General features: G+C 45.5%; 1 protein-coding gene across 1 annotated transcript in view; it reads left to right on the forward strand.

Moving 5' to 3' along the window:
* Positions 1-5933: 5933 nt before the first annotated feature.
* Positions 5934-15939, forward strand: part of ZNRF3 (zinc and ring finger 3) — a 152322-nt gene continuing 142316 nt past the window's right edge. The window contains exon 1 of the mRNA XM_058281581.2: positions 5934-6414. Coding sequence (XP_058137564.1) covers positions 6112-6414 — 303 coding nt within the window. The 5' untranslated portion in view covers positions 5934-6111. The remainder of the gene's footprint in view (positions 6415-15939) is intronic.

Raw genomic sequence — 15939 nt, forward strand, 5'->3', positions numbered from 1 at the left:
CCCCATACAGCAATGTACATCTTAAAAATTCATTGCAAACATTGAATAATCAGATGTTACAAACAAATCTGGATTTGTGTTTTTTTTGAAAGCTCAGAAGATCTAGGCAGCAGATATGGTTCAAGCAGTTAAGTGACTACTTCCCGCATGGGAGGTCCCTGGTTCAGTCCCCTGTGCCTCCTAAAAACAAACAAACAACAAGCAAACAAATGAAAAAACCAACACAGGGAACCTGATGTGGTTGAGTGCTGGCTTCCCACATATGAGATCCAGAGTTCATTCCCTGCCCCGGTATGTCAAAATAAAAATAAAGATCTGTAAATGCGGAGCCCATGTTTCCCATAGCAACTATGTGTTGGAAGACCCTTTGGACAGGTAACTGTGCATCCCAGGTAACCAATTCCAAGGTGTTCTGGTCTATGACTCCATTGCCATTTGCAACCTCACTTGCCAGTTACTTTTTTTTTTAAGGAGGTACCAGAGATTGAACCCAGGACCTTATACATGTGAGGCAGGTGCTCAACCCCGAGATACACCCCCCTCCCCAAGTTACTTTTTCTTACATCTGGCTCACTTCACTCAGTAAACCTGGGTGCTGGAGCATTGTTTAAGCTTGTGACTCCTAGTTGGATGGCCACTGAAAATAAGAAACAGGTTGAAGCATGGTTTAAGCCACTGAAGAGCTGGGGCCCAGACTGGCCTTCTGCCTCCAGGCTCAAAGACAACATGGACTGACGGTGTACTTCAAAGGCAGAAGAAACACTTCTAAGAGTTTTTAAAGAATTGCCACTACTTGTCTGCATAATATCTATAGTACCTCTCAAGAGAATTATGATGTTTAAATACAATGAATGAAAGTTTCCCAAAATAGAATGCTAGCATGTCTTAAGTTTGAATCATCTTAAAGAAGCAAGATAAGGTTCAAACTCATAAAAGTTTTTTTGTAAAATAGTTAATGTAAAATAGTTATTTTTTTGTAAAATAGACTTTATTGTAATCTATTGTTGAATTCTCTGTCTGTAGCAATAAATGCTCGCAGAAGAAGGAAGGAAAAGAATGAAGGCCAACCCTCACTATTCTGGTAGCTACTTGAATGCAGGGCCTGACCAATCCATTTTTTAAAAAATATTTTATTTTGAAATAATTTGAAGAAGATGCTTAACAAGCATAATGCAGAGACACCCCATATACCCATCAGCCAGCTTCCTCCATTGGTAACATCTTCCATAACCATAGGCTGTGGCATGCAGTAGGTTTTCAATAAAGTTCATTGAATGAACATGTTTGCATATAGAAAACTAATGTCATTATCTTTTGATTTAGCAGATTAGTCTCTATATTTTTTATTATATTAATTTTTGAATAGGCAATGTACGTGTATGGGACAAAATTTAATAGGTACACAAGGTAGGTGGTAAAAAGTAGATTTTTCTTCCTTCCCTTCACTCCAGTCACCCAGATGCCTCCCCAGAGGCAATCATTTTCTGTTTTTTTATGTTTCCTTTGGAATACAGTTAATGTTTGCAAACTTCACATATCTGTTGTCTCTCTGCCCCCTCCCCCTCCACTGTAGCATATGATATGCCCATCTTTTTCACTTAGCAGGGTAACTTGGCGATCATTCCATATAAGCTCAAGGAAGTGTCTTCATTCTTTTTTTCCCCAACAGATGAATTATATTACATCTTTAAAATACAACCAATTGGTCTGGCATCTTGTTTCTGTAGCTGGACAACTCAGCCTGCTGTACTGTTCTTTTTTCAGAAACTTAGATACCATCCAAAATTGTTCCGGTATCCTTGTTTTTAACTGTTGTGGCTTGCTGAATCAAAGCAGCAGAATTTGATACAAGTTCAATGTCACTTCCTTCAAAAATTAACTGATCTTTCTGGGCTCGAGATACTGAACAAGCAAGCAATGCCTGGCCTCATCCAAACCCTGTGGATCTATTTTTCACCCAAGAAATTTCAGATTTCTACAAGAGACCCACTCTCCTGGATAAAAACATTTATGGTGAAGTGAGCATACATAGGCCTCGTCTTGTAAGGGAGTCCCATGGTAATCCCCTTGGTAACATTCGGTACATGATTACAGAGGGTGCCATCTGTAGCTAGTTTTTTTTAAAATTTCCCCACCACTTGTCAACCCAAAGCCTTTTCTTTTCCTTCCCAAGGAGACTGGGAAGAAAAAGACACTGATGTGACTGCAGGGTTTCTCTGGGACCCTTCACAATACTGTGTATCCCTTTAGCATGAGGGTAACGTTTTCTGGAATGTCAACAGTCTGGTTGCTGAGAATGGTCTTCATTTTCACAGTGGAAGTGGCAAAGAATTCTTCATTCCTTTTTTTAAATAAAGATTTATTTATTTATTTCTTCCCCATTGTTTTGTGCTCAGTGTCTGCTTTTTGTGTCCATTCGCTATGTGTTCTGTGTCTACTTGTCTTCTCGTTAGGCGGCACCCGGAACCGATCCTGGGACCTTCTGGAGTGGGAGAGAGGTGCTCAATCTATTTTGCTACCTCAGCACCCTGGTCTGCTGTGTGACTTTTCACTTATTGTCTCTCCTCTGTGTCTCTTTTTGTTGCATCAGCTTCCTGCACCAGCTATCTGCATGGGCCAGCTTCCCTTCACCAGGAGACCCTGGGAATCGAACCCTGGACCTCCCATATAGTAGACTGGAACCCAATTGCTTGAGCCACATCCACTTCTTTTTCCTTCTTTTTGATGGCTATATTATTTGTGTTCTATTATACAGATGTACCATAATTTATTTAACTAATCCCCTGTTGATGGACATTTAGTTTGTTTCCTATCTTTTATTGTTAAAAACAATATTGCAATGAATATTTATTTAGAACAACAATAATAGAACAACACTATCTGTTTTGTTGATTTAGTCTCTTATGTCACTAAAGCTTACAGTTTCTGGACTTGAGGACCCCCCATAAAACTTTGGTGGCAGAAAATTTCCCTCAGCTTTGTGTGTTTTTTGGCCTAAGTCTGTGAGATTTGCCAAAGGTTTGGCAGCATTAAGCTTTGATGATGCGCCTGTTCCGGGTTATTCTCATCAGAGCTGCGCCTGAAAATTAGAGAAAAGAACAAGATAAGTTGTACTAAGATGATCCATGCAAGATAATGAATGTTCAGCATTTCTCTTCTCTTCATTCCTATCCCTTGGTCCAGCCTGCTGATCCTGTCCTTGCCCTCGGGGGATAGGTCTTATCTCTTTTGTGAAGTTACTTTCTATCTCTCCTTACTGCATGCCAGCTTTTGGTGTAACTCCATTGCTCAGAAAATGTTTCAGTCTCTAAACAGCTCTACTCTGCTGAGAGATAAATCATGTTAACCTCTGTGTTACTGGCCTATGTCTCATTAACCCTACCTCTTATTTTAAAAGCAGTTTTGTTTGTTTGTTTGTTTTGTTTTGTTTTGTTTTTAGAAAAGGAATTGGCTTCGTTTTCTGACACCTGTCTGGATGTTCATGGCAGTTCTTGAGGGCAGGACCATTGTTCTCCACACTCAAAATTTATTCTGGTCCCATGAAGCCAGCTTTCCTGAATGAAGGGAAAATAGGAGTGAGGCATGTCCATGAGCTTGATCATTCAATCATTCAGACATTAAATCATGCAAAAAATATTTATTGAGTGCCTTCTCTGGGCCAGGCAGCCTTGACCTTAGCCAGGCAATAAGACAAGGCTCCCTGCCATTATGGGGAGGCATGTGTGTATGTGGGGCATGGAAGACAGACAATAACAAACAAGCAAATTATTTAGTATGTTAGAAGGTGATAAATACTATGGAGGGGGAGGCAAGCCAAGGGAGACTGGGAGTGGGGGAAGCAAGTACCTGGTGGCTTAAACAGTCAGGGTAGGCCTCCGTAAGGGTGTGAGATTTGAGCTAAGCCTTCAAAGAGCAGAGGATAGGCTTAAACACAGCTATCCTGTGCATGTGTGTTTTCATGAAAATGCCACTAATGACCTTGAATTTTTTCTAGCAGCTTTACTGAGATATAATTCACAGGCCACAAAATTCACCCCTTTAAAATGTACAAGCCAATGGCTTGTAGTATATTTGCAGAGTTGTGCAACCATCACCACTAATTCCAGAACATTTTAATCATTTTCAAAAGAAACACAGTAGCAGTCACTCCCCACACCCTCCTCCCCTCAGCCCTTGACAATCACTAATTTTCATTCTGTCTCTATGGAGTTGTCTATTCTGGATATTTCATATAAATGGAATCATAGAAATGTGGTCTTTTGTGACTGGCTCCTTTCACTTAGCATAGAATGTTTTCAAGGCTCATCTGTGTTGTAGCATGTATCAGCACTTCATTTCTTTTTATGGCCAAATAACCATCCATTGTATGGCTATCCGACATTGTCGATTCACCCATCAGTTGATGCGGATCTTGAATTTTAAATAGCACCAGGTGTTGTGGAGGGGGAGTAGTGACTGACCTCCTTCCTAAGGACTGCAGTGTCGGGGGAGAGAGGAGCCCATTGCATCCTCAGGACTAACGGCACCTCCACCAGAGAGCCCTGGTTTCTCAGGTGCTTCCCTGGCTGTGCAAAAAGCTTTGGGTGGTCCAAATGTGGTAACACAGATCTGTGGATTTTCTCAAGGGTATTTCCTATTCAGCATTTTGAAAAATTTTTTTTCTATTTTAAAATATAGCCTTGATAAGTTGTTTACGGAACACAACTCTCAAAGAGAAAAAAAAATTGTTTTTAAAAAATATTTCGAGTGTGGTAGCAAGTAGAAGCAGATTACCCTAACCAAATATTTGCAAATATCTGAATAAAGCGATTTGGTCTCGGAGAAGGAAGACTTGACGGAACTGAATCTGGCTTCTGAAGGAGGGGTTCGATTTTCACAGTGGGCGAGGAGATGAGGAAGGAAAAGTTACCTGACCGGAATCCCCTGGGCCCTGAAGGGTTTTGAGCACGTATCTTAGGAACATTCACTTGACAATCCGTGTGCATAAACGGTGATAATATAGGACTCCTCCCGCCTTCTGCACAGGGCGAGGCTTAGCCGAGGGCTGCACAAAGATGAAAGCCCTCGGACCCAAATGGCTTCCCCAAGGTCTTCCCGGACCTCAAGGCCACTTTGAGAACAACTGTCTAAGCGACACTGGTGCAAGAACCGAACACGTCCCGGCGCGGCCGAGCTGCAGACAGCCCCTGAGGGCGGGGCCGTGCCTGTTCGATCCTGGAGGTGGGGGTGGAGAGCCGCGGGCGTGCGCCTCGCTCCCCGGGAACTGGACGGGGGCGGGGAAGCCAGGAACGGTGAGGCCTTCCACGCCTGCAAGGCGGAGCGGCCCTAACTGCTGCACCCGACGGGAGGCGTGGTGCCTCCTCAGAGGGGGCGTACCGCCCGGGAGCTGCAGCCTGCTGCCCCCTTTCCCGCCCAACTCTGGCAAACGCGAGGTGAAATGTCTGCCGCCGAGGGCGGAGCCCGGACCGGGGGCGGAGCGAGGATGAGGGGGCGGGGTAGAAACCAAAGGCGAGGGGCGGGGCGAAGACTAAGGGGAGACACGTTGGTGGCGGGTGGGGGCGGAGTTAGTACGAGAGGGCGGAGCCTAGAGGAGGCGGGGGTGGAGCGGGGGATAAGGGGACGGGGCGCAAGCGGTGGTCCGTGCAGAGCGAGGATGAGGGGGCGGAGCGCAGGCCGAGGGGGCGGAGCGCAGAGGCCAGGGGGCGGAGAGGAGGAGGGGGGAGAAATGCAAAAGAAGCCGGAGGGCGGAGCGAGTGTGAGGGGGTGGAGCGAGGACGAGTGCGGGGGCGTGCCCGCCCGCCGGGCCCCGCCCCTCGCCCCGGGCGTGCCCGCCCCGCCTTCCCGCTCCCCCCGGCGGCGGCGGCGGAGGCTGAGCGCGGCGAGGGTGGGGAGAGCGGGTCACGGCGCTGCCGGGGCGGGGATAACCCCTCACGTGGAGCAGATGAAAGGGCCGCGGCGCGACGGCTGGGGGAGCCGAGCTGAGCCTGCGACCCACAAAGCCGCCGCCGCTGCCGCGATGGGGCTCTGAGGCGTCCGCCCGCGCTCGGTCCTCCGCCGGCCCGCGACTATGCCCGGCCGCGCACGCCCTCCGCGCCCTCCCGCCGCAGGACCATGAGGCCGCGCTCGGGCGGGCGCCCAGGGGCCCCGGGCCGCCGCCGCCGCCGCCTCCGCCGCCGCCGCCCCCACGGCCCCCGTGGCCGCCGCCTGCCGCCGCCGCCGCCGCTGCCTCTATTGCTCGGGCTGCTGCTGGCGGCCGCGGGGCCCGGCGCGGCGCGGGCCAAGGAGACGGCGTTCGTGGAGGTGGTGCTGTTCGAGTCGAGTCCGAGCGGCGACTACACCACCTACACCACCGGCCTCACGGGCCGCTTTTCGCGGGCCGGGGCCACGCTCAGCGCCGAGGGCGAGATCGTGCAGGTAGCTACCCGCCGCCGGGCCCCGTGCCGCCACAAGATGGCTCCGGGGGCTGCGCCCGCCGACCCCGCCGCGGGCGGGCGGGCTGCGGGGCCCGAGGGAGGGGCGGCGGGGAGGCCGGCGGCATCCCTCCCGGGCGGGCGGGACGCGGCCTCCGGGCGCCGCGGCTGGCGGCGCGCGCACGTGGGGGCTCGGCCCGCGCGCCCCCGCAAGGGAAGGGCCTCCGGTGGGCCGGGGATGCGAGGGCGGGAGGGGGTCTCTCGTCTCCCGCAGCTTCGCGGGGCGGCCCCTTTGGGCTGGTAGGGCTTTTCGGTCTGCCTCAGATGAAGTCCCGAGAACAACCTGTTGAATGCCAACTTTTGAAAGGCAAGTGATGAAGGATGGAGTGGCTTGTTTCAGGTCGCAGGATTTGCTTTCCATTCATGCATATTTTTGGGGGGAGCGGCCAAGGGCTCCATAACGTCAGGTTTCTCCGCCGCCCGCCTCACCTGGGCGCTGACCCTCCAGCAGGGTTCCTGGGCAAGTAGCAGCAGGCAGGGGAGGAGCCGGGGGGAGGAGGCCGAGGAGTGGGCATCCGGGGTGCCCTGGAGTGGCGGTGGAAGGCAGCCCTTGCTACGTGCCTCACATTACAGAGGAGGAGGGAGACCGCCTGCCTGCTGTCGGCCAAGGACTTCGGCGGAGCGCCTGAAAATTGGGAGACAAGGTCCCCCACTGACAGGGTTTCCACCTTGCTCCAAATAAACGATGTATGCATCCCAAAGGAAACTGGCTAGGGAGAGCCTTAAGCTGTGCCCACTTTCTGGAGGAAGGACCCTCAGCCGAAGCCTCTGCCCAGTGGTTAGCTGGATAGATGCGTTTCCACTTTCTTGGTCGTGATTTTAACAACTTGTTAGTTGACGGCCAGTGGACTTACGGCGGTTACCGTGCGAGTTGCAGAAGGTGGCGGTTTGAAATGGTTGGCTTGTCTTTGAACCTCTTGGGGCGATCGGATGGCAGCAGGGCCTAAGCTTTGGGCCTTTTACTCTTTGCTCTTGGGTGAACTGTAAATGAAGAGAAAGGGGCTGCGTGAGAAGACTGCATAGCAGCCGGGATGTACGCAGTGCTCTGTCTTTTCCTACCCCAGGTGCAAACTTAAGCCCTGCGTGGATAGGGCAGGGAGTCTGTGCAGCTTGCCTCCTTGGAGGTGTGTCCTTCCAAAGCTGGAGGAGGCACCTCTGCCACCCATTAATCTACACAGTCTACAGTGCTCTGATCCCCGTCTTAAATGTCTACAAGGGTAAATAGAAGGGGAAACATTTGTTTGATTCCTGTAACTACATAGGTTGTTAAATATATGTATTCGTAAATGTTATAATTATGGTCTTTAATTTATAAGCTTTAGAGAGGATGCTCTGCTGAAGATTCCTAAACAGCTTTCAAGAATAGTTTCAATCTTAAATCTTGTTCCTTGACTCTCCTTGAAGCTTTCACTGTGTCCTGATGGCTTTAGAAATGTTTGATTTCCAGCCTTCCATGAAAAAAAGATGTTTTAACTTGGTACTTCACTTTTTGAAGGAGACTTGACGTTTGCGATTTTTATCTGCAGGGTTTTTACTTGAACTCCTTCTCCATGGCAGTTTGTCTGAAGAGCTATCCATTATGGGTAGTGCTATGCTTTGGAGATAATCTTGGGTTTGCCATTTAATATAAAATTAGCAGTTTAAACACACCATTTGTAACTATTTTATCCTTGTGAGTAGAGAGATAATGTGTGATTTGGGCAGAAGGACCTATTCTCTTTTGAAACTTTTTGAAATGCTTATCTGACTCTTGTAGTCCATTAGTCTAGTCTGCCCCCCCCCCCCCAGAAAAAATTAAGTCAACAATCGCTAAGTAAAGAAAAATGACTTAAATGGTATTTAACAAGTTTACCTGTTAAGTAGTCGCTAATAGGTGTCCTTTCTTCCCTTATAACTGCAATAATGTTGGTGAGTTTACCTGAGCTGTCTGAATAGTCATTTCTCAGTGCATTATCTGTAATGACTTTATTGCAGCGGCCTACTCATTGAACCTTGCTGTGGACAGCTCTCAGGTGTGTGTGAGCGGAGACTGACATGCTTTTATGAGTTCTGCTGATACTGCCCAACTGAAGGAGCTGGTGTGGTCCCTATCAGCCCTGAAAAAAAAAAAAAAAAGCTAATGCTTAAGGACTACTAGAGAAGGAATATAACATTTTGAGTGAGAAATGAGATAGTATTAAAAAAAAGCTAATCGATGTTCAGCTTCAGATTAATCATCTTTTCTAAGTGCTCTAGTTGAACTTTTTAAAACCTCTTTTTATTTACTATCTTAAAAAAACAAAACTCTTTGATTTGCTCTTTAATGGTTTATGGCCTTTAGAGCAGAGTTCATTTTTCGTATAACTCAACCTCAGTAGTAGCACTATAGTATTGCTTTGGTTATTTTCAGAGGGGTTCCATAGCACTTCTGTTCGTGGTGTGGGAGAAAAAAAACCTGTTTGGGAGTTTCCCTCTTAGAAATTCCAAGATAGGGAATTGATTGGTTTGTATTACTGATTTTTTTTTCCCTCTCCACTATATGCCAATGAAAGTATGAGTATGTGTTTATATATATATATATATATATATATATATATATATATGTTTACACAATAGATACCTTACCGTATTCTGGATTTGCCCAGATACTTCCAATTGGAGTACTTGTTAAGTCACTGCGTGGGTTAGGGTAGGGGGGGAGATTGCACTAAGAAGTCTATGTGTGTGTGTGAGAGAGAGACAGACAAACAGACATGTAGTAATTCAAACCTTGGAATCAGTCGCCATAAATCTTGTTTCTCTCCTTGTATGCATTTTAGGCTTAAATAAGTTTCTCCAGGTCACCAGTGTGGTCTGTATGAAGAGAGGCCTTTATATTTTTGACATCTCCATCTGTGAAAGTTATGGTGAAAACAATGTGTTGGTATGACATGCTATTAATTACTTTTATTATCTTATTTACTCATGCAGTGTTAAAGCCCAGATGTTAGTAAGCGTCAGGCATACAGTCTGAATGCTGGAGGGATTAATTTCTCCTCCTCTAGTTCTGAAGTGTGGAACTTTAAAGGGTTCTCGGACATATTGATACATATTTCATCTTTGGACCAATTTGTTGCTGTTAATGAGATCATTATCTGAGACTTTCAGACTTGGCAGTGCTGCCCACATGGTTGCTGATGTTAAATAAAGGCCCGATTAAACACTGGTGAGTGGTATGCGGATTGGTTAAACAAACAAAGAAAATTTGCATCGCTAGAGATGAAAGATTGCTTTAAAGTGGAAATGCTTTTTTTCCCCCTTGAAGTCAAATATTTAGAAACGCTTGAGAAATTCATTTGTAGAAGGAAGCTGAATGATAGGTTTTGTGTAACTTTAAAATTGGCCTTTCTGGATCCTGGGTTAAGTGTTGAATGGTCTTGAAAGCAGAGGGAGGCTGAGAACACTTAAGAACCGAGCCGGTGCCTTTAGCTACTTAGGGGTGGTTTAGAAAGGCCCAGCCAGGTCCTTAAATATCCAGCATTAACTAAAGGGATCACAGAGAATACTTTTAGGAAACTAATTCCTCTGCCTTGTATTTCCCTGTCCATGTGTTTCTGCAGTTTAGCATTTAATCAAGCACTTTCTTTTCATCTCCCATTTTAGCAGGCTTGCCTCTGAAAATCAACTTGACCTAATAGAACAGTAGCATGCCGACAGCTGACCTGGATTTGCACAGAAAGGGATTGCCGACTGTCTTGTCAGATGGGCCTTCATAGGTTAGAACCAAGCATTTGATTTGGGGGAAAAATTAGGACCGTGTTTTGTGACCTTATGCATTCTTGGGGGCTCTTATTTCTGAGACTCGCGGATGTCACTAATAAAGTTGTGAATGGAGATGAAGAGGGTGGGAGGCAAGTATGGAGTCTGTTGACAAGAGATGGTAATGACTTCTACTTACAAGTATTTATTGTATACGAGGCATGGTACCAAGGACTTCACAGGTTTGCTCAGCTCATCCTGACATTATCATGGAATTGGCAACCATTCTTAACCATTTTACAGATGAGGAAACAGAGGCTGAGAGAGGCAAGATGACTTTCCTAATCTCACATGGCTAGTAAATGGTAAAAACTGGATTGGAAACCTTGGTATATCTGGCCCTCAAACGCCATACCATGGAACAGTAGTACTCTTAGGTTTGTTCCTGTTTGGCCGAAGCAGAACATGGCTGGTTAGGGCTTTGACATTAATTTCAGTCTAATTTTTAACAAGCTATAGGGGTTCTTAACCTGAGGCTGACAGACTTTTGAAATGGCTTAGGAACCTCAGAAATTATATGCACAGTCTTGTGTATGTGCACTTTCCTGAGAAGACATACAACTTTGCCTCTTGGAGGCTTCTATGAATGCAACCCCCCACCCCCATCCAAAAAAAAAAAAAAAGAAAATGAGAAATGCTGGTAGGAGTGATGGAATAGTCTGTTACTAAGATCTTTTTTTTTTTTAAGATTTATTTTATTTATCTCTCCCACCCCCTCATTGTACTTGCTGTGTCTGTTCATCTTCTTTTGTTTTCTTAGGAGGCACCAGGAACCCAACCTGGAACCTCCGAAGTGGGAGGGAAGTGAATAATCACTTAAGCCCCTTCCTTCCCTGCTTTGTTGTGTCTCTCATTAGGATTTTCCTCTTGTGTCTCTTGTTGCATCGTCTTGTCCCGTCAGCTCACCACGCCTGCCTATCGTGCCAGCTTGCCGTCCTGCTCATGCTTTTTAGGAGGCACCAGGAAACTCTGCTCCCTTCTTTGTTGTGTCTCTCACTATGTTTTTCTTTTTGCGTCTCTTGTTGCATCATCTTGTTGTGTCAGTTTGCTGCACCTGCCTGTCTCACCAGCTTATTGACTTTTTTTAGGAGGCACTGGGAACCGAACCTTGGACCTCCCCTGTGGTAGGCAGGAGCCCAACTGCTTGAGCCACATCTGCTTCTCTCATTACTAAGATCGTGACTACAGTGATGGGGGAGCTCAGGCTCGCAAGAGTTGTTGGGAAGAAGTCTACAGGTTTCCATGCCTCCATTAAGCATATTCACTGGGTTGACATTTAGCAAAGCCCCATTCTGTAAAGATGCTGTGGTACTGTGGTCTTTTGGTGCTCCCAGTCTCTTACAGAGACAGATGTATATGGATAAATCATAATCCTTTGCAACCAGGTTTCCCCACAGAATTGAGCCCTTGGGCCTTAAGGCATCTGTTGAATATAGTGAATTAACTTCTTTCCTGTGCTTCTGTCTAGCACTAGTAGTGTATCATCCCTGGGGAAAGTGAGATATAATAGTCGCTCAAAGAATTTTCTGCATTGGGGTGATGAAATGCAAGAAACTAAAGATGTGCACGCAGGGATATGGGAATTCAGGATGTAAATGTGTTCTTTTTCACTTTCCATTGAAAAATGAGTTGGAGCATCTGTTGGTGTTGAAATGCTTCAAGATTTCTCCTCACACCTTCCCTTGTGGATCTGGGCCTGATGAGGGAGGGTGGTTCTGGTGGTTTTTGCTCATCTCAGCCCACTGCTGGCTTCCCAGTGCCTGATCTTTATCAAGTACTCACTATTTATTGAGCGAATTATGGATTTAGAATAGACCTCAGGCAGACAGTGGGTCTCATGGGCTTGAATTAATTCATGAGAACAACTTCATTTGGGCTGGCTAGTAAATTTCAGCATTAGCTCTCTTTTTTGGTTATTTCCAGAAACTTGCTTGGTTAGATGGGAAGGATGGACCTCTGTCTGTGTCTGATAAACCCACTTGTACTATAATACCAGGTTGTATGAGAGTGACCTATGTGTGTGTTTTGAGACAGGGTACCTGGCATTGTAAAAGTTTGAAGATATTCTTTCTTGACAAAACATTGAATATTGAGTAAACAGTAATGTGGACAGGTGTTCTGGATGAACAGACACTTGAATTGAAGACTAGTTCATGGCCAAGCCCTAGTGTTCCTGAGATAACTGTAAAGGCTGGGTATTCAGAATCATAGTTAATCCAAATATATACCACGTGAGAAACTTTGCTTCTTGACATTGCCAAAGTCTAAAGAATGTGGATTTGTAGTTTGAGAAAAAAAATGATGTTTAAGTCAAGCTTCATAATCAAAAGAACCAGATTCAGCACTTTAATGTTTCAGATGAAGACACTGAAGTCCAGGGAAGTTAAGTAAGTGCATTGCCCAGGCCCATGTGGTGAGGTAGAGCCAAGCCAGGATTACGTTCAGGTCTCCCGACTGCTGGCCTTGGAGTCTCTTGGCTGGGTGTAGCAGGGGAGAGCAGATGCGGAAACACACTTTGTGATCAGGTATATAATTGAGGAAAGCCAGGCGTTCTTAAATTGTATATTGGGTTTAAGTGGTTACTTTTCTCCTCTAATTAATTCAGATTTTGAGTCTGCCTTCCTCTCTGGGAGAGCTTTTAAAAATAGGTACTAGTGATGAAGTACTTACTGTGAGCCAGGCACTGGGCACAGTGCTTTACTCATGCTTAGTGGAAGAGTTAGAGGGGCCTGTCTGGGTTTTCAGATGAGAAGACCCAGCACTGAGAGGGAAAGTCACTCGTTGAGGTCCCTGAGCAAGTTGTGTAGAGCCGAGATTCAAACCTGGGTCCATCTGACTCTGAAACCATTTTTCTTTTCCTAAGACTGCTTCAGTAGGCATTTTTTTTCACCTGTGCTGAGGTTGTATGAAATGATGGTGGAATTTAGAGTTAGGTATAAATCCAGACCGATCAACCAAGAAATAGTCTTAAAACATCAACTGAGAGTGAAGCAGGTTTGGCTCAACTGATAGAGCATCTGCCTACCATATAGGAGGTCCAGGGTTCAAACCCAGGGCCTCCTGACCCATGTGGTGAGCTGGCCCACATGCAGTGCTGATGTGCACAGGGAGTGCCCTGCCATGCAGGGGTGTCCCCTGTATAGGGGAACCCCATGCGCAAGGAGTGCGCCCCACAAGGAAAGCTGTCCTGTGCGAAAAAAGCACAGCCTGCCCAGGAGTGGCGCCGCACACACAGAGAGCTGATGCAGCAAGATGACGCAACACAGAAAGACAGATTCCTGATGCCGCTGACAAGAATGCAATTGGACACAGAAGAACACACAGTGAATGGACACAGAGAGCAGACAACAGGGGAGGGGAAGGGGAATGAAAGAAATAATTTTAAAAATCTTAAAACAAAAACAACAACAAAAAAGTCAACAAAAAAGAGAGGAAACACTCTACACTTAGAGGACCTCCCTCCCTCCCTTTATCATAGAAGGTTCATTCTAACTTGTTTTTTCTTTAAGAGTCAGTTACTCTGCCAAGTTTGGGGAGAGGAACCAGTGACTTGAGGCATACAACTGTCATTCTATGGCACTTGTTAGTTTTTGGCTATTGGGAGAGTTGGAACCAGCCCTAGTGTTCTGGCATTTAAAGGGATTTCTGGTGTGAGCCACACCTCCTTTCCTGCCTCTTGGCTTCCTCTGGCTGACTTTCGAGCCATTGGGGAGTTTGCCCAGCTTTCTCCACAGAGGTCGTGGCCTCTGTTGGTCCCCTTTCCTATTTTGCATAGGCTCAGCCTTCTCTCATTGTTTGACCTAAAAGATTGTGCAGACCTAAATTTGTGGGTTCTCCCTGCTCATTCTGTCCTTGGGGCTGTTAAAAACTTAATGTGGGGCCGTATTCCTTAGTTGCCCTTGGCCTCCAGACCCTGTGAGGCGAAGCTCCTGCCCACAGGCAGCTGCTTGTTCGGGGGTCAGACAGCTTGTGAGCAGTTACCTTAGGGTGAGACAAGTCCTATCTGGTAGGATAAATCTGGTAGGATACTGAGGGAACACTTGGAAGAGGGAATTAGGCCTGAGCATCCCATTCTGAAGAAACACACAGATGAAAACATAATACGTGAATTTGGGCATTCTGGTCTTTTCCTGCTCTTTTTTTTTAACCTACCTTTGAGGTTAAAACTGATAACCCCTTTGCAGAGAATGGGCTTTTATACCGGTCAAACAGGATAGAAAGGAGGTAAAGAGTGGAGGTTCTTTGTTTCATATGCAGCTTGAATGAGATGTTTTAACATCTGACTTTTAGTGGCTCTGTTGACTCATGATAGTGTGAAGAGAATGAGGTCAGCAGGCCTATTGTGGTTCAAGGGAGAGTATCTTATTTTTATTACCCTTAAGATGTGTTGTAAGACCTGATGGCTATTAATCCCTTTCCCTCCCAAGCAGCCAGCAACATGGGAGTTTAGAAACTTGATGTGTAGAGTTGATTTTGTTAAAACAGACTGATGATCCTGGGAGTTTGCTGTGAAGATATGTTGGAGTGGGTGGGGCTTTTGGTCTCTTAGTGCAGAAACTGCTGCATTTTCAATATAAAAGAGCAGGGGTGGCACTCAATCAGGTGTGTATGAGATCCCATCCAATGCCATACAAATTGTATTAAAACTGAATTTTCTCCTTGAACTTGAGTTGATTTGAATATGTTAACTTGCCAGCAGATATTTATTGATTCCTACTCTGTATACAATCTAGAGAAGAAATGTAGCTTTTAGGCACCCAGGATGTATTTGTGCTTCACAGATATTATTTTTATCAATTCTTCCATACAAATGTAGAATTATTTCCTTTTTTTAAAACTAGAGGTATTTTGATAAGCACATCCCCCCCCCCCTTTTTTTTTTTTTAAGGAACCGGGAATTAAATTTGGGTGAGCCTAAACCCACGGCTCTGCCTGCCTGAGGACCCCAATATAATTTGGTGAGATTTAGGGAAGAATATTAGAATAAATCCATTTTGCACTCCCTCTGGCCAGGGTCAAAATCTTCCTTTTAAAAAAATCATCTGTAACTTGTTTTCTAATTATAAAAATCGTAAATGTTTGTTATAGAACACTTGGGAAATACAGAAAAAATATGAAAAAGCAAATCAGTGCTACTACCAAAAGATAACCTCTCTTATAACCTTTTGTGTTTGGACTATCCTTCCTTTCCTTTTCTTTTTTAATGAGCTTACAGGACTTTTACATAAATTTGGAAAACATTACCTAGTGTTTATAACCTTTTGTCCACAGGAAGTATTTTCCTGTTACTAAATACTCTGAAGCATTGTTAGTGGCTGCATAACACATTCATGTTTAGAATTATTATAGGTAATGCTGTGAGGAACATCCTTTTTATATCTCTGGATTATTTTCATAGGGTAAATTTCTAGAATTAGTATCACTGGGTCAAGTGGTATAAACGTTTCTAAGGCTTGTGACACATATTGGCAGATTGCTCTGCAGAAGAGTGAATCTAATTTATATCCTTCGCCTACCAGGTCAGCAAACATGTTTCCATGTACCCCTGTTCACAATGGGTAGTAACTGTCCTTCCCTGCTCCCTCCACCAAATTCGTAAATGTGAGAGAGCCTATATATTGCTGTCATTTACTAAGTAGTAAAACACTGCCTTTATTTCCCCCTGCCCTGAGGATCTAAGTTGTGACTAATC

Source organism: Dasypus novemcinctus, chromosome 19, assembly GCF_030445035.2.
Source record: "Dasypus novemcinctus isolate mDasNov1 chromosome 19, mDasNov1.1.hap2, whole genome shotgun sequence".
Taxonomy (NCBI): Eukaryota; Metazoa; Chordata; class Mammalia; order Cingulata; family Dasypodidae; genus Dasypus; species Dasypus novemcinctus.